The sequence below is a fragment of the Glandiceps talaboti genome, chromosome 1 (genome assembly GCF_964340395.1).
Source record: "Glandiceps talaboti chromosome 1, keGlaTala1.1, whole genome shotgun sequence".
NCBI classification, from domain to species: domain Eukaryota; kingdom Metazoa; phylum Hemichordata; class Enteropneusta; family Spengelidae; genus Glandiceps; species Glandiceps talaboti.
The window spans coordinates 2090001-2110000 of NC_135549.1; the positions used below are offsets into that span (position 1 = coordinate 2090001).

The 20000-nt window shown below is 35.4% G+C and overlaps 1 protein-coding gene across 1 annotated transcript in view; it reads left to right on the plus strand.

Annotated features, from left to right (window-relative positions):
* Positions 1-20000, plus strand: part of LOC144443161 (uncharacterized) — a 26913-nt gene that overhangs the window by 353 nt on the left and 6560 nt on the right. Inside the window, exons 2-5 of the mRNA XM_078132530.1 lie at positions 10924-11052; positions 16400-16479; positions 17250-17338; positions 19933-20000. The exon at positions 19933-20000 is cut by the window's right edge and continues 88 nt beyond it. Coding sequence (XP_077988656.1) covers positions 10924-11052; positions 16400-16479; positions 17250-17338; positions 19933-20000 — 366 coding nt within the window. The remainder of the gene's footprint in view (positions 1-10923; positions 11053-16399; positions 16480-17249; positions 17339-19932) is intronic.

Sequence of the window (20000 nt, forward strand, 5' to 3'; positions counted from 1 at the left end):
ACTTTTGTACATGTATAAGTGCTCTTTGCAATTATAGATTCATACGTACGTAACGCCAAACGGCGATGTAGGTCGAAGAGAAACTAGAAGTCAGAAGTGGATCTTGTACGCGGAACAAACTAACAATAACATTTATCTAGTCTAGCTTTCAAATTATATGAAAATGCAACACTTGATTCTAAAGTAGAGGAACTGTGTGTGTGTGTGTGTGTGTGTGTGTGTGTGTGTGTGCAGGCCTTACATACAGCCACAGCAGTCGTGCTTCTCAGAGAAATTTGAAAGGCCACAGAATCGAGTTCCGATTTTACTCTGTCAGCTAGCAAGATATCGTACATGTACATTGGTCATCGTTTTTACCGATATTGTTTTCCTTTGTACTAGAGCCGAAGAAAACAAATGCAAATGGCATATCAACAAAGGAGAGAATAAATATGTATGGCCCAAATAATCAGTGAACGTTACAATTGATATATGGGTAGGGTATGGGGGTGGCGATATCTACTGTTGCCATTTACAACTTTCTTGATGCCATTTAGCCACCCACTGACTATACACCCCCAGTGAGAATGTCTTTGAAATCATAAGTGCTATTTATCATATTTATATATAAATTATCATGTACATGTGTATCAAGTAATTCAAAATCCATAATTTATCGATGGCTTTCATTTTTAGCACAACTGAACTGATATTAGGTTCAGTAGTGCTATAGGCATGGCAAAGTGTCTGCCTGTTTGTTTGTTTGTGTGTGTCTGTCTATGTGTGTGTGTCTTTGTGTCTGTGTCTGTGTAAACAACATATAGTCATAAACCACTGGACCGATTGCCATGATATTTGGTGGGTGTATTACCTTGGGTTTCTAGTTGGGAAATTGTTCAAATCAAAGTGATCTTACCACCGTACCACTGTATGGTGTGATTTGGGTAACAAAATATGATTTTTCATTTTTAAAAAACTTATCTCCAAAACTACTGAGCAGATCGATCTGAAATTTGGGTAGAACATTTTTAGAGGTGTTTAGATTAAGAAGTGTTCATGACATGATGATCCCATCAGTGATATGCAAATTAGGGCTAACAGATTTGTCTTTTTGGTCAAAAATCTATGATTCCAAAATTATTGAGCAGATTAGGCTGAAATTTGGTTCTTAGGGGTGTTTAGACTTGGAAATGTTCATGGCATGATGATCCAATCAGCGATATGTAAATTAGGTCTAAAAATGTGCCTTTTTTGTGAAAAGTATATAGTTCCAAAACTATTGAGCAGATTTGAAATTTAATGGGGATGCATCTGGGGATGTAATATGTATGGATGAAGCATGTATTCATATGTGATGATCCCATCAGCAATGTGCAAATTAGATCCAAAAATCTCAATTTGTTCAAAAACTTATATCTTGAAACTACTTGGTGAATGGGTTGAAACTTGGCGGGGATGTTTCTGGAGGTATTATTCTGCAGTTATTGTTGAAAACATTTTGACACAATGAGCCCTAGCCTAAAACAATGCTTTACACAGATTTGTAAATGGGTACCTACATGGAAATAGGACATAAAACCTGTATAATGAGTGCACCAAGAATTGTACGATTCCCAGGGTGTGTTTGAGGTATGATGGGGTTGTACCATAATAGGCCAGTGCCTTGGGTAGTGATATAAAACTCATGTGATAGAGCTACAATCATGTGATTGAGCTAAACAGTCATGTGATTGAGCTAAAGTCATGTGATTGAGCTAAACAGTCATGTGATAGAGCTAAACAGTCATGTGATTGAGCTAAAGTCATGTGATTGAGCTAAACAGTCATGTGATAGAGCTAAACATTCATGTGATCGAGCTAAACAGTCATGTGATAGAGCTAAACAGTCATGTGATAGAGCTAAAGCAGTCATGTGATAGAGCTAAAGCAGTCAAGTGATAGAGCTAAAGCAGTCAAGTGATAGAGCTAAACAGTCTAGTGATAGAGCTAAAGCAGTCATGTGATAGAGCTAAACAGTCTAGTGATAGAGCTAAAGCAGTCAAGTGATAGAGCTAAACAGTCATGTGATAGAGCTAAAGCAGTCATGTGATAGAGCTAAACAGTCATGTGATAGAGCTAAACAGTCATGTGATAGAGCTAAAGCAGTCAAGTGATAGAGCTAAAGCAGTCAAGTGATAGAGCTAAAGCAGTCATGTGATAGAGCTAAAGCAGTCATGTGATAGAGCTAAAGCAGTCAAGTGATAGAGCTAAACAGTCATGTGATAGAGCTAAAGCAGTCATGTGATAGAGCTAAAGCAGTCATGTGATAGAGCTAAAGCAGTCAAGTGATAGAGCTAAAGCAGTCATGTGATAGAGCTAAACAGTTGGTTCTAAAGAGGTATGATATTATGATCATTATGGAACTGTACTGTAATGCCGGGGTTTAAGTCCAAAGACCACAGAATTTTGATTTTGGACAGCAAAAGTCATTTTGCAATGGTTCATGCGGACCATTTATCATTTACAAACTGTGGATGAAGCTGTAGATTGAAAAATTATGAATTAGTCAATTGGATTCATCAAATTCTATTTTGCAGAGAACTTGCTGCAGAAACTTGTTGTACATGTAGTTCAAAAATTTGAACAAGATGAAATGTAGACATGAAGACAAAGTGAATGGTAGACAAATGAATGTAACATTTATAGTCTAAAACTGGTAGTCTACATATATAGTATATATAAACTGAGCACTAATACTGAAAAGGTAAATTTCAATACCTGGTGTTGCAGATTGTGATCTTCTGTACATTTCTCCATTGTGTGTCAATTTTATCTAAGTAAGTCCAAACACCAACCATATTAATTGTAGCATAGACCCTCCACCCAATGAGACATGTTTATTGCTCTAAAATGTTACATTATAATGTGTTGAACTACATGTATACTCATCATAAGTTATTAGCACTTTGCTGCCTCAGGGTTTAGATTGTAAGTTGTAGGACCCACAGGCTAAACTCATCAAAGCTACCAATATGTTGTGCCAGCTGTGGTCTTCTTCTAGTTTGTAACTAGTTTAGGTCTACCTATGCCATATGGTATAGAATCGTCACTACACCCTGTCTACATGTACATGTAGCTCAATGAGAAATCAATGAACCAAAGGTAATTCATGCAAATTGAATACAGTGTAAACCCCCAACTGTTAGAATATTGTATTGTATAAGTAGGATCCTGAGCTGACAATATACCATTTTTGGACATTATGTAACTGCCCCCAATAAACACTAACTTAGATTATTGGGTAGAATTCTGTGATTGAATAATTAAGGCCTTAATGAAGACATGATGTTAATGACTGTGTGGATGGCTTTAGTAGAATTTCTGTTTTCATTTCACGTTCTCATTGAGTTAGACGTAAAGAAAGATCGTGAGATTCAGTGTCACAGATAGCACTTGACTATTTTGTAGCTTGAAGGCTTTCGCAATGTTTCGGTAAAATTCAATCTGATGGGTGTATGTAACTTGTAAGCAGGGGAAGGGGAGGGGCACATCTGTTAGTTGAAATGATGTAGTGACAGATCATTGAGGGGCACATCTTTTAGTTGAAATGATGTAGTGACATCATTGAGGGGCACATCTGTTTAATAGTTGAAATGATGTAGTGACAGATCATTGAGGGGCACATCTGTTAGTTGAAATGATGTAGTGACATCATTGAGGGGCACATCTGTTTAATAGTTGAAATGATGTAGTGACAGATCATTGAGGGGCAAATCTGTTAGTTGAAATGATGTAGTGACAGATCATTGAGTGATGTCATAGTTGTTAGTTTTACTGAAGCATTGGCAACACATGGAATGATAAACAGTTTTCTTCCCCTGATATGACCTAATAATATTTTAAAACAAAAGAAAACAATAAACATAAATCCATTCCCCTTGTGTACGTTGTATGGTAACTGTATTAAATTAGTACTGTATTTTCTCAGTCTCTTCTGACTCTTTTGACTTGACTGAGTGGTTCTGTTTATTTTTTAATTTTTAAATGTTTTATTTTGTTTTGATTTTCCTTTTGTTTTTTGGTTGTTGTTGTTGTCGTTGTTTTGCAGTGTTTTTTTTCCGTTTTTTTTTTATTGGCTGTTGCTATGGGCCAAATACAGTTGTGCTGCAACACCATTAGCACTATTTTTTGTGGTATTTTACATGTATTTCCTTAGACCTTTTTGGATAGAAGAATTGAGTTTTTTTGTCAAGGTTTTGAGTTGTCGATAGCTTTATGGTTGATGAGATACACTGTATGCCTGTAGAATATCATAGCTTGCAGGGTTCAAGCCCTCATATTGCCATCTGGATAGATTATTTAAATGTACAGTACCATATAACTGAAAGAAGGAAAGTTATAACTCAACCTGTCAGGTCATCTCAAGTCTCACTTCGGTGATTTTGGTTATCATGGCAATGGATGTTCATAAAATGACCCCCTTTTTCTAACTCAGCATGACAAACTGAGCTACTTAGGGTGGTTAATATTCAAATAAACTATTATTATTAAAATTATTATTATTTAATAATATTATATAATTATAACAAGTCTCTGAGACTGGGCTAATACATTGTAAGTCTAGCAACTCATAGTGACTAGGCCTTTTCAGATCACTCATATTTTCCCAAGAAATATATTGTGGAATAATATATCATTACTTCCGATACCATACCAGTATTATTCAGTTATGAGTTATTTGTACTTACCTACTGCTCTGTGAGTGACAGAAATATGTTGTCCTCTTCTGAAAACCAAATTAGGTATATTTCATATGTAGTGTGACTGTTTAATATCACCGAGTTATTTCATATGTAGTGTGACTGTTAAATATCACCGAGCCAAGGTAAGACTGAAGATGAGTGGCTACAAAGCAGTGACATTTAGGGGGTTCTGACTTAGCTAGTTGAGTGACATTTAGGGTGTTCTCAGTGTCACTTAGCCAGTTGAGTTGACTCACAGTTGACTAGTTTTACTTAACATAAAAAACCCAAATATGAACAGTTAATGTCGACTCTTTGAGTCGGGTTAAATTTGGTCAGGTACAGTGGGGGTTTAGAGTTGACTTATCTTTTGTGTCTGACACAACATTCCATTTGATTACATAAGTGTATTTAAAGAGGGTTCCAGGGTTAAAGTTCAGGGTTGCTGCTAAATGATTGGAACAAATGAAGGCTATGCTAATATCGGATGACTTTGATATGTGATCTGTGTTAGGTACAAAAATTCAGTGTGAATGGAGTCCCAAATCCAGCTTATTAGTTTTACTACTTTATGCTGCCTCAAAGTAAAACCCACAGTTGTAGTCTGAACATAGTAATTATTACCAGACAACCCTAACCTGTTTTTGATACCAGTTCTTTATGTTTGGTTTATTGATCAAAACTTATCAGCAAATCTCAAGTCTATAAATGATTTGTTGACAAAAAGTAGTAGTTCTACAGTTTATGGCAAACATAATGCTAGAGTACAAAGTATCATTAGTCGATTGGTAAACAGAAAATTAAGCCAATCAGAAGGATTGAAACTGTTTTCAGTAAAGTTTTGATGTATTTTTCCAGTGGTCAAAATATAGCAGAAATTTATAGCTGATACTTGAGGATAATTAACAGAAACTTACTTCCAAACTAAATTATGAGTGTTTTCATTATAAAGGCTTTAAATGTGAATCCTGTTTTTTGTTCTAAAGTTAACATCAATGAAAATCTAACAGATGATGTTGTAATGAGCCCTCTAAGCCAAATAGACATGCCATATGTGATGCACTCAAATGTTGATTTCACCTATCTCATAACTGTATTACTATACCTCTTGTGACTCCCAAGAAAACTATTTTTACCATTTTGACTTTCATTTTATAATAATAATAATTCTTTTTTGTACCTTTATCCAAATCTGGACATCAGACGTATTCACAATAAAGAAGGAAAATAACCTTACAATAACAATACAGAGAAAAACAAAGAAAATACACCTTAGCAGGTGTCAAAAACGACTCATGTTTAAAATATTTATGTATCTATTTTTTCGAGGCAGCTGACAGTGTACCGCTCTCTAAGTTTGAAGCATGTGTATGTGTATATAGCCACTTCTTTAATTATATTCTCATTTTTACTGTTCATTATATTAAGGAATTTTTCTGTGTCTGACAAATCTGGGGGCCATATTTTAAAGTGTGCTAATATTGATTTTCTTTCATCCGTGAACATTTTACAGTTTAAGATAAAGTGTTGCTCATCTTCAATTTCATATACTAGAGAGTACATTTCAGTGATTGATACACTTTCCTTGATTACTCTATTAGCATGTATTATGAGCCATGAGCCATAAGCCCTGTCCCAAACCAATTCAAAACCAATTCAAACTGAATCAATTCAGATAAATTGGTTCAAAATTGGTTTCTGTCCCCCACAAGAAATGAAGCAATGGATTTGAATAGATTCACTTTTATTGTTATGTCATTATGTCAGTTTCAAACTGATTTACTTAAATCAAATCGATTCAACCAAATCATTTCAAAACCAGTTTTATTAGAAAAACTGAACTGATAACATTCAGTAGTGCTATAGGCACTGAGCGATGTTTGTCCATCTGTATGTCTGTCAGTCTGTGTGTGTGTGTGTGTGTGTGTGTGTGTGTGTGTATGTGTGTGTGTGTGTGTGTGTGTGTGTGTGTGTGTGTGTGTGTGTGTGTGTGTGTGTGTGTGTGTGTGTGTGTGTGTGTGTGTGTGTGTAAGACTTAAACTCAAAAACTGCCAGACCAATTGCCTTGGTACTTGGTAAGGACATTACTTTTGGTGTCTAGTTGGGAAATTGTTCAAAGCAAAATGATTCCATCACAGGTATGTGATTTGGGTCAAACATGCCAGTTTTGGTCAAAAAACTTAAACACAAAAACTACAGGGCAGATTGGTCTGAAATTTGTTGGGAACATTCTTACATGTCTGTAGATTATGATTTTCATGACGGGATAATTTCATCAGTGGTATGCAAATTAGGTTTAAAAATGTGAATTTTGGTCAAAAACTTATATCTCAAAAAGTAACTTGGTCATTGAGACTGGAATTTGGTGAGATGTTTCTGGAAGTTTCATTCTGTAGATTTTGTTCAAAACATTTTGACACAATTGGCCTTAGCAACCATGACCATGCCTTTAGCAACAATCAAATGCCAGTATATTTTGCTAAAATAACACCAGCATCTGGTAGGCAGGTGAGTAAACATTCAAAAAATATATGCAAATATACCTAGCAAGCATGACCACGCCCATAGCAACAACCAAGTGATTGTGTATTTCACAAAGATAATAACAGGGATTCATAGACAAGTGAACAAACATTCAAAAACTGTATGCAAATATACCTAGCAACAAGACCACACCCATAGCAACAGTCGAATGATCGCTTATATTGCAAAGATAACAGGTTAATAGACAAGTGAACAAACATCCAAAAAAAGTATGTAAATATGCCTAGTGACAAGACCACACCCATAGCAACAGTCAAATGATGATGTATATCGCAGAGATGCATCTGGGATTCATAGACAAGTGAATGAACATTCAAAAAATGTATGCAGATATGTGTAGCAACATGACATAGCACCAGCCAAATGATCACGTATGTTGAAAAGATAACCGCAGGGTTGGATGGGCAACTGGATAGTTATTCAGCAAATGAACACCTACATGTATACCTAGCATGGATCAGCATGTGGGTAAACATTTTTAAAAACTGCCACAACACCATTGGTGCTATTTTTGCATGTTGGGACAGGGAAACCAATTTTGATTTGATTTTCAATTGATTGATTATTCCATCTGGATATAGTAGTTTCTCTCCTCATAAGGCCTGGTAGGATAATACTCACACTCTTTGAAGTATTTTAGTATTTGGTCAAAAGAGTTATAGGTACCCATGCAATCTGTCTGAAGGCTATTTATACACTGAGCTCAAAACTACCAACAAGCATACATACATGTACATGTACATGTACCCAGATGGCATTCACTTTCATTACACACAGAACATGCTAATTTTAGAGTATATTTATATCAAAACATTCTAAGGTACTAGGTGTCTTCATTGTTATCATGATACACATCTTTTAGAAGTAATTCACATTTCCACTAGTCAAATAACACATTTCAATGTGGTTACTTGATCTGATCATCACATGATAGGCACACTTTAAATTTATACTACACACAGTCTACATGTAGTATAGAAAGTACACTTTCATTTCAGTGTTTTTACCTGTTTTGGGTGGTGCCGTAGTTAGAATCTCACATGTCAATACAGTGATATGGATAATTTTGGGGGACAAAATTGCTTTGAACAGTTTGTTGGGTTGTCTTAAGTTGTATCCTGTCACAAAATTGAACAAATTTTCACAAGAAATGTGACGTGATGTAGGATTGATCTGTATAGCTGTATTTTTTTAACAAATCAAGCAAAAAACATAATTTTTTATAAGAAATGTGACAGAACTGACCTATCATAATCTGTATTCTAGTATGTAAAATAAAATATCATTGCTGTGTACAAAATTGTAAAAACTCTTTGAATCCCTCTATAATAAAAATATTTGAATTTTTAAAAATGCAATCTGTAGAATTTCTATTCTGCAACAAACTAATTTTTTGTCTTGGATGACTGAACTTAAATATATTATATGTAATGTCAAAAAAGAAATAAATGAATGATAGTGATAAACAAGACATGTTATAACTTGCTTATTGTGTGAAATACCAGTAGTTGTTGTCAGCTGTTGATATGTTGTGTAAAGTTTAGTTGTAGGGTCAACATAAATATTCAAATGTGGGGGATGAGTGGGTGTGGAGAGTTCAACTTGATATGACCTTTTGAAACCAAATTCAAACTCCAAAATTTGAGTAGTTGAAAAGAATCACTCATTTTAGTATTCTTCATCATCATGTCCATTTTCATAAGTCTGGCTTACTTGCAGGATCATAGCTTGGACATTTATATATAAATGGAACAAAACTGGTATAAGAATGATAACATCAAAGGCTATAATAGCCCATAAGACATTAAGTGTATTTTTGTATTTAATAGAAAACTACAGTTATTATTACAATGTTCAAACAACAAGTGTTAAATTGTAAACATCGTAAAACGCCAAGAATTCTAAGTAGAGAGGAAATGACTAAGATTCCCACAGGTCCCACATGACTTTGTGAAGATTTTAAAATTCTGAGGGAAATCTGGTAAAAAAAATTGAACTGGTATTACAATAAGTTTGGAAAGAACAAAACAAAAAATAGGCCGACCATAGTTAAAAGCCACCAACCCGCTAACGTTTTTTTTTTTTTTTTTTTCATGCAAAAAATGTAAATTATGACAATTTTCTTCTATATCCCTATAGATTTTCTTGCCAGATTCACACATTATCTTTGGATACTCTTTTAATCGCGTTCTAGAGAAAAATGATGTCATTTCAACCTATAACAGCACAGTCTGCATATTGTGTTTGTCTACTTCTAAATCTCAGAATTGTCTTCATTTAATTTACTCCTTTTACACCTCATCATCTGTAATGTAAGTGTTGTGACCACTGAGTGTCTTGTCTTTGGGTCGAAGTACTTTTAAGAAAATAAAGTGTAAAATAAAATAGAATCACAACTTACCCTATTTTCAGAAGTCATATTATCGGAAATAAAACAATTTTTTTTTATTTTTGCCGTAGTTACCTTCCAGCCCAAACACTGTTAACAGTCACTGTAAAGTTACTTCAAGTACTAAACAGCAAAAAGTTTATGTAGAGTCGTTGTGAAATTGTCCAAAGTTTAAAATCAGTCTTGCCATCTGTACTCAATATTTCATGTATACACATGTACATGTATAGGCAGTATAGTTATTTCAAACAGGGATAAAATATTTCTAAAATCCAAAAACTGCAAATAAAGAAGACATATTCAGTGCCAAATAGTTTTTTGGAATAAATTCAACGTGTGAATCCTTGTCTAAGTGATAGTATTTTGATGTAAAAAAAACTACTGTAGATAGATATTAACGTATGTGTGGACTTTCGAGGACTACATACATGTACACCCACCCAGTGTCAGCACAGACAGGTTCTCATTTAGCCTTGACACAACATTTCACTGGGGTCACCTTGCAGTGGTCAAAGTACACCACACCACATGAGTAGATAACATACACACCACTAAACTGTCATAAGTAGTGCTGGAGATATAATATCTCATGTATGGCGCAGGTCCTAAAACTGTTCTCAACTTTCATGGCTTCCTCAGAAGAAATCTTTCACCAATGACTCTGGTATGTCACATACTTTGAGATGTCTTGGCTCTATGGTGTAAAATGCTCTGATTTTAAACCATTCCAAAGTGTTTGTTTATTTCATCATAGTGTGTGTTTAACATTGTGTTGACATATAGTATTCATAGTGTTGACAGTTGGTTTTAAATTTAAATAGTAGATAACAGTTTCAGCATGGTGTTGTTGTATTAGGTTAGGATAACTCTATGGCTCTATCAGGTGTGAATGTATGATGAGTACCCATGTGTGTCACTGTATGTCTGTATGTATGTATGTATGTATGTATGTATGTATGTATGTATGTATGTAGGTAGGTAGGTAGGTAGGTAGGTAGGTAGGTAGGTATGTATGGATGGATGGATGGATGGATGGATGGATGGATGGAAGGATGCATGCGTGTATGTATGTATGTATGTATGTATGTATGTATGTATGTATGTATGTATGTATGTATGTATGTATGTATGTATGTATGTATGTATGTATGTATGTATGTATGTATGTATGTATGTATGTATGTATGTATGTATGTATGTATGTATGTATGTATGTATGTATGTATGTATGTATGCATATTTTTGCCTTTTTTGACTTCTGACATCTATCTTTTATTCTTTCCCATACAGAAATTTCTTTATGAAGGAAACTAATAGCCATGTTACATATGATTTCTGTAAAACCAATATTGAACACAGTAAGCTGTATGTTGCCCTCAGATTCAAAACCAAAGAGATTGCCAGAGATGTGTACAACAGGTAATTTTAAACATTTGTTTTCAGTTTTCTTTAAGACATTTTTCAAAATATACATGTACGTGTATGTCAGTAGTTTTGCAAGAACTGTTTGAGAGTGAAAATGTTTGTGTTTAAAAGTTTGTATAACACATGCTGGCTCCAAGTGGATAATCGTCCCCGATTATTCAAGTCATTACTCCTCACTTGAATAGAATAGAATAGAATCTTTTTTGCATCCATCAAGAAAACTGCATTTCTTCATTGGATTTTCTGCAATAAGTATTTGGTGCTAAAACAAAAAAAAATCCCACAAAATAAGGTTACATGACTGTGTATTAAGTTTTGAGTGAGATACAGTAGAGGAGAGATGCAGCCTACCCATTGAGTCTGAGTGAGATACAGTAGAGGAGTGATGCAACCTACCCATTGAGTCTGAGTGAGATACAGTAGAGGAGTGATGCAGCCTACCCATTGAGTCTGTATGAGATACAGTAGAGGAGTGATGCAGCCTACCCATTGAGTCTGTGTGAGATACAGTAGAGGAGTGATGCAGTCTACCCATTGAGTCTGAGTGAGATACAGTAGAGGAGTGATGCAACCTACCCATTGAGTCTGTGTGAGATACAGTAGAGAAGTGATGCAGCCTACCTATTGAGTCTGAGTAAGATACAGTAGAGGAGTGATGCAGCCTACCCATTGAGTCTGAGTAAGATACAGTAGAGGAGTGATGCAGCCTACCCATTGAGTCTGAGTAAGATACAGTAGAGGAGTGATGCAGCCTACCCATTGAGTCTATGTGAGATACAGTAGAGGAGTGATGCAACCTACCCATTGAGTCTGAGTGAGATACAGTAGAGGAGTGATGCAGCCTACCCATTGAGTCTGTGTGAGATACAGTAGAGGAGTGATGCAGCCTACCCATTGAGTCTGAGTGAGATACATTAGAGGAGTGATGCAGCCTACCCATTGAGTCTGAGTGAGATACAGTAGAGGAGTGATGCAGCCTACCTATTGAGTCTGAGTGAGATACAGTAGAGGAGTGATGCAGCCTACCCATTGAGTCTGTGTGAGATACAGTAGAGGAGTGATGCAGCCTACCCATTGAGTCTGAGTAAGATACAGTAGAGGAGTGATGCAGCCTACCCATTGAGTCTGAGTGAGATACAGTAGAGGAGTGATGCAGCCTACCCATTGAGTCTGAGTGAGATACAGTAGAGGAGTGATGCAACCTACCCATTGAGTCTGTGTGAGATACATTAGAGGAGTGATGCAGCCTACCCATTGAGTCTGAGTAAGATACAGTAGAGGAGTGATGCAGCCTACCCATTGAGTCTGAGTAAGATACAGTAGAGGAGTGATGCAACCTACCCATTGAGTCTGTGTGAGATACAGTAGAGGAGTGGTGCAACCTACCCATTGAGTCTGAGTAAGATACAGTAGAGGAGTGATGCAGCCTACCCATTGAGTCTGTAGAATGCTCACCATGGATTTGGGCCAGTCAGTCACAGAAAATCTTCTGGTTCCCATGGGATTTGAACCCATGACCTCCTGAATGCTTGTCTTGAGCTGGTATGGCACAGGAAGCCGGTAGTTTGGGTGTCTTTTACATTGCAATGTCTTCACGGGTCTGACAAGTACTTCTTGTAACAAACTAAAAAAAACATTCAATACTTTGTCAGAGCTTGATAGCATGAGACAGAATATAACCTTTCTTTTATAAAAATGTCATTGGAATTTAAGAGAATTTTCAGTTGAGAATAAAAGTATGTAAAATAACAGTATTTTTTCAAAATCCAAAATGGCTGACCTTTGTTTTTGAAATAACAACTGGTAAATTTCCTAGAAAAACAAGCCCATTACTGGTACTTAAAATATTTTGATTCATTTCTTATAACTCTGTTCTCAGTCATCAGAATTCTGAGAAAGATAGTATTTTTAGTTTCATAAGATTAATTTCTGGAATTGATTAATTCTTGAATTGAAAATTATTCAAAAAAATTTGTTGTCATATTTTCCTACATTGGCATTAAGTGATGGATTGTTGACTTTGATGTACATGGCATCCAATAGTCTTCTTTTATCCATGTTTTGTTTCCTGTCGATGGTCTTGACTGATTTTGATTCTGGAGGTTGATGGCCACTTTATGTAATGTGTTGGCGAATAGCTGATTGGTCTTTCTTCTTATGTTCCTCAAACCACACTATATAGAGGCCTGTTGGTCTCCCCTATATAGAAGGCACTAAACGCTAGTGTAGAGCAAGATATTTGGAAGATGCCATCTATCTTGTTTTCTTTCTTGTCGTTATCTTTATAGGTCAAACCTGTGCATAGGAGTAGATAAGTACATGTACAATTAAAGTCCTGAGACCTGAAACAAAATGTTGTATGGCACAACAAAAAATCTTACAAACAGTGACTACATTTTATGGCTGGCTCGACAAAAATCTTACAAACAGTGACTACATTTTATGGCTGGCTCGACAAAAATCTTACAAACAGTGACTACATTTTATGTCTGGCTCGACAAAAATCTTACCAACAGTGCTACATTTGATGACTGGCTCATCAAAAATCTAACAAAAATCTTACCAACAGTGCTACTTTTTATGTCTAGCTCGACAAAAATCTTACCAACAGTGCTACATTTTATGGCTGGCTCGACAAAAATCTTACAAACAGTGCTATATTTGATGGCTGGCTTGACAAAAATCTTAGAAACAGTTACTACATTTTATGGCTGGCTCAACAAAAATCTAACAAAAATCTTACCAACAGTGCTACTTTTTTGTCTGGCTCAACAAAAATCTTAATAACATTGCTACAATTTCTCTGTTGGTAAGATTTTGTCAAGCCAGACAACATTTTGTTTCAGGTTTCAGGATTTTGATTGTAAAAATAAACTTTCTATAAGTTTCAATGATTTTGTACAACCTCACTCCCAATTTCCCTGTTTCAGGTTTCATGATTTTAATTGTAAAAATAAACTTTCTATAAGTTTCGATGATTTTGTACAGCCTCACTCACCCTATTTCCCTGATTAAAACAATTGATAGTGCATTCAAAACTGAAAGATGTTATCTCTTCCTGATATATCCATTATTGTAGATCAAAACATTAACTATCAATTTCAGTTGAACATTTCCTCCTACAGGGAGACAAATGATATCAATGTTACATTGTAACAAGGAAACTACAAAATAATGTAATTTTCTCAGAAATAATGATATTGTCAATAAAATAGTTACATGTAGGAAATAATAAGATTTTCTCAGAAAATCTTTCTCAGTGAATTACTAGTAAATACTAGTAAATAGTTTGTTCCTACTTCCTGTAGATATCATATTATAATTGATGTAGTTAGTTTATAGATCTGTCATTAGATATTTTAACCCCCAATAAAAAGGAAAATATGAGTGACCTAAGGGGCCTTGTAGTATGGGTCATTAGATGAGTAGTGACAAAACCCTTAGGTCGCAAGTAATTTAATATAATTTAATGAATAAATGTCATCGGAAACTATAAGAGGGAAGCCGGTGTATCCGATATGCTACGGAAGCTTCAATGGCAATGCCTTGAAAATCACAGGGCATTTAGCAGACTAACTTTCCTATACAAAGCTACAAATAATCTAATTGCTTTTCAAGATGATAAACTACCAGAATCATCATCACGTTCTACTAGGGGAAATGTACCTGGTTCTTCTTTCATATTGATCATCGCTTAAAAAAACTGTTATAAATATTCACTTATTCCTCGGACAATTCCAGAATGGAATCTCTTACCATTATCCATTCAAAAAGCAAAGACAGTTGACGGTTTCAAATCTGCCCTCTCCAGCATTGATATCACCGATCTCATAGATCGTGCTCACCTGAACACGGGTGAGATCTAAAGGATGCCACCAGCGGTACGCCTGTGTGATGATAATCCTTTCGGATGTTTTAATACACAGTATAGAAGTAGAAGTAGAAGAAAAATATTTGCATCAAGAATAATGGATGAAATATCAGATGAATAGTGACAAAACCCTTAGGTTGGGATTATTTTCTGCCTGAATGAAAAAAACTATTGGTGAATAACATAATTATACCAGCACCAGTAATATCAAAGAAATATCGGGAAAGAAGTAGCAATATTGAACCTTTTGTCTCGTATTTTGAACACAGCAGAACCAGTGACGTAGACACATGTTCTCATGACATAGAAGTGCGTTGTCATGACGTACAATGACCAAGTATAAATTCCATATTTCTTTTGTTCATCTTGGACTGTTGTGTACATGGTATAATAGCTGTAATACTACATTGCTACTGACAACCAATCAATTGTGACCTGGTTTTAGTGTGAATACGATTATGTTTGTGAAAATAAGAGATAGGTATGCAGTTGTATAGTGAAGATCATCAAGTTGTCACCACAACCTGAGACATGGTACAACCCAGTGACAATGTGCCTCGGTGCCTTTATTCATTGCTGTACAATTACTGACTATCAAGTCACCACAACGGGAGACTTGGTACAACCCAGTGACAATGTGCCTCGGTGTCTTTATTCATTGCTGTACAATTACTGACAATCAAGTCACCACAACGGGAGACTTGGTACAACCCAGTGACAATGTGCCTCACTGCATTTATTCATTGCTGTACAATTACTGACAATCAAGTCACCACAACGGGAGACTTGGTACAACCCAGTGACAATGTGCCTCACTGCATTTATTCATTGCTGTACAATTACTGACAGCTACATGTGCACTGACAAGTTGATTTATACCATGCTTAACAAGCCAAGTTGAACAAAAAATATTGAAATTTGAATGTATACTCGAGTCTTTCCACGTCACAACAACGTGCATCTATGTTAAGAGAACACGTGTCTGTGTCCATGTTTATGCAATGTTTGAAAAAATGCTCAAAATTACCATTACTTTCCCCATTTCTTTGTATTACTGGGGATGGTATAATTATATTATTCCCCTATATTTTTCTTCATTTAGCCGGAAAATGACCTAAGGGTTGTCACTACACATCTTAAGGACTCGTAGTGACAAGGGCCCCTTAGGTCACTTGTATTTTCCTTGGCGGAACGAAGAAAAATATTGGGGAATAATATCTAATTGTTCGTTACTGTCACCTTGAAAACACAACGGATAGTTATATTCAATGCTTATCAACTCACTATTTATGTAAATTACCTTGTCTGATCTGAGACAGATGTGATAGGGTTTTTATCATATTTATGATAGTATTATTATTCACACTGTCAGACTCAATTTATAGTTTCAACTTTGTATTTCTTCATCATTTATGCATATTGTGATGTAAAAAATTAGTAATTATTGGAATGTGTATCATTTGGTTACAGATTTGATGGCAAAACAATCCTTGGAAATACCATAAAAATGAGCTGGTTTAGAGACTTACGCATTGTAAAAGTTGGGAAAGGTAAGTAAATATATCAGAACAATTGTATCCCTTATACATGTACTGTAAACAAGCTTGCTGATGGCCTGTTATCGGATATTTACATAGACATCTCCCTCATACCACAGAGATCAAAGAGATCAATAAAACTGTGGGATTCACTGGCACAAATCCTATGGAAAAATATGCTACAGACAATTCTCATTGCTACCAGATACCAAACTGTAATACAGACATCTTGAAAAACTCATTCTTCCCACAAACAATAATAGACATACATGTAGACTGGAACAAGCTTGAAGATAGCGTTGTTAAAATTGGATCTGTTGATATGCCTTCAAAGCAGCTATCCAGCTCAACTAAGTGCCTCTCTTTCTGTCAATCAAGACCAGTTATCTGGTCATTCAATATATTTATAAAGATACAGATCCTGGAATTAAATACAAAATTTTTGTGTTATGGGTCAAAATGATAAAAATTGGGTTTTCTTGTCCTCAACACAATTGTAAGAGATAGAGAAGACAACAAATTTTGGTTCATCATAACAAGAAATTACTGTGCGTCAGTAGTTGGCGTAGACGACACACTATATTATATAAGAAAATGATGATATTCATCATGTAGGTGTCATGAAGATTTAGAACAAAGTGGTAACACTTATTGATACTAGGGGTAACAGTTGCCATGGTAACCATCTTATGTAATCGTTTGTATTATCACCATTATCTTTTGGTGATCTGTACACTAGTGTGAGAATGTTTTTTTATTTTGTGTTTTTTATTCGTCAACAGATCGTTACTTTACACCACAAAGTGTCTATCACTCTAGAAATATACAGAGACTACGAGCCTCAGTGAATCCATTCTATAGGAGGAGGGCGGTAAGTTTGGCAGAAAATATCATTTTCTATTTTTCTTACTTATACTAAATAGGTTTGTTGCTTCATTATTTGGCACAATATCTTCTTGAATTTAGTGTAGCTATTTTAGGAAGATGTTAGTATGCTGTTCTTTTTTATGTTTTGTGTGGTTTGATGTGGTGTTGTGTGGTGTGTTGTGATGTACAAAGGAAGTTTGACAACAACTGAGAAATATTTTGCAGTCCTTTTGAAATTCCCAATAGACACTGCCCAGAGGAGGCTATTGTATTTGGTTCTGTCCATCTGTGTGTTCACCCTCATATCTCTATCATGCACCAACCGATTTCAACCAAACCTGGCACAAAGGTAACATGCTATGTTAGACTTATGCCTGTCACTTTGTTTTGCAACTGAATCAAATATGCTGAATGGTGGCCATATTTGTTGTATGTGCATTCTCCCTCATATCTCTATCGTGCACCAACTGATTTCAACCAAACCTGGCACAAAGGTTATATGAGACATATGCACATCACTTTGTTTTGCAACTGAATCAAAAATAGCCGAATGGCAGCCATATTTGTTATTAAATTTCACAAACTGTATCATAAATTTGGATGTGTCATACGTAGTTATTCCATTCAAGTGTCTACACCCATATTATCATTCAAGTGTCTACACCCATGTTATCAAATATGAGCTTTCTTTTAGGACCTTGATCCTTTAACCTTGAAAGTCTTCTTGAAGGTAAAATATCCAAATTTGGGTTATCTTCATAGGTTTTTGAATCAAATGTTTCCAGTGTTAATCATGGCTTGGGTTTGACTATGTGAGGCATTTATAGGGCACTTACTTTTGTTGCCTTGACCCTGCATAGCAAAATGGTGGCCATATTTGTGAAAAGAAAAGCACATTTTGCCTGTATAGTGTGATACATATGGACACCATTCAAGTGTCTACCCTCACATTATCAATGATGAGCCGTCTAATGAGACCATGACAGTGACAAACATTTTCAAGGTCAAATGACCGAAATGTTTTCTTTCTACATGAACTCAAGAAGTTGTACACATGAAAACTCCATGTCCATACCCAAAGGTCAGCTTTCTTTTTATACCCTGACCTTTGACTTTGACCTCTATATCCAAGGTCAAATAGCAACTTGGTCAATAAATTATGAAGTTTTGTATCTAGAGACACCATTCACATTTGCACAATCACTTTGCCATAAAACACACCAGTTGGATGAGTGTGTGTTTGTGTGTGTGTGTGTGTGTGGTGGGAACTATGTCTTCAATAGAGACTTGTCACATTTTTTTCCCATATGTTTGATACTGTGGCTGTCTTTTTAGGATTTTGATATGACAGTAAAGTGCTACTTTAAATTTCTTTGCTAGTATTATCAGTTTCTTATGTTTTTGTCTGTCTGTCTGTCTGTCTGTCTGTCTGTCTGTCTGTCTGTCTGTCTGTCTGTCTGTACATGTGCTTGTTCATCTGCTCACCTGTTCATACTGCAGTGTGTCTCTTTGTCTCTGTCTGTCTTTGTTCGTCTGTGTTCCAGTCTGTTTACAGCTGTATGTTCATTGGATGTTTCATATTTCATCAAAATCATTGTTTTGTTTATTTCACCAGGTGTTATCAACATAGGGGAAAACATAGTAGGGTGTGTCATTTTAACTGTCATACTCACATAGATGTAATTGTAATGTGTCATCAGTTAATCTTTACATATACACATGTAACATATGGCTGTGTACCATTTGGTGATTTTTGTCAATGACAGGATTCCTTGAAAGTAGTGTTCTGAGTATCTTGTATGAGATCAAAGGCCATTTCAAATTTCTACTAGTCATTAAAATATCAAGTCAAAATATGTGACAGTTTATAGATCTAAAACATTTATCAACAAAGTTTTTGAAAAAATCAGATTTCTTTAATTGAAATACTAGTATGTTATCAAATGTGTATAGCTAATATGTAAATCATTGAAGCATCATCTGACCATCAAATGTAAAGAAATCGATCAAGAGATGAGTGTCACAAAATTCAATCATTACTAGATATCTGTCTGTTGAAATTTGCATATATATAGAGGTCATCTATATGTGAATGACTTGACACTTCAAAAGCACTGATATCTGACTGTACTGAAGCCAGCCCATGTCTGAAATTCGCACTATAAAACACAAATTCAGTGCACCAAATGAAAATCAATGATTTTTCAAATTTCATCACCGTTATTGTTGACATGTTAATTTGTATAGCGACATGCCCAAAATTTGATACTACATTAATAGCAAATGTTATTAGTGTCACTGCACAGTAACTTGATATCTGTTGCAGTGGAGATAGGTTGATATGATAGATGTATCAATTGATTATTCAACTCCCCACATGTAATAGTAACAAGGATGACTCATTACATAGAAGTATTACATACCCCTGGCGATTCATCATCGTCAGAGAAAAATTCATTTCCAAAATGTACTATGTTGAGAATCTTGATAAGATGGGGTTTTAAAAAAAATAGTTGCCATAGCAATCATTAATTTTGCTATTACCCCCTTGGGTAATACTAATATTATTATTATGAGTATCACGTTTTCATTGTAAAGGTATCACCAAAGAGAGTATTGTCACTCAGAGATAGCCGTAGGATTAGATCGCCTTCAGAAGACAGAGA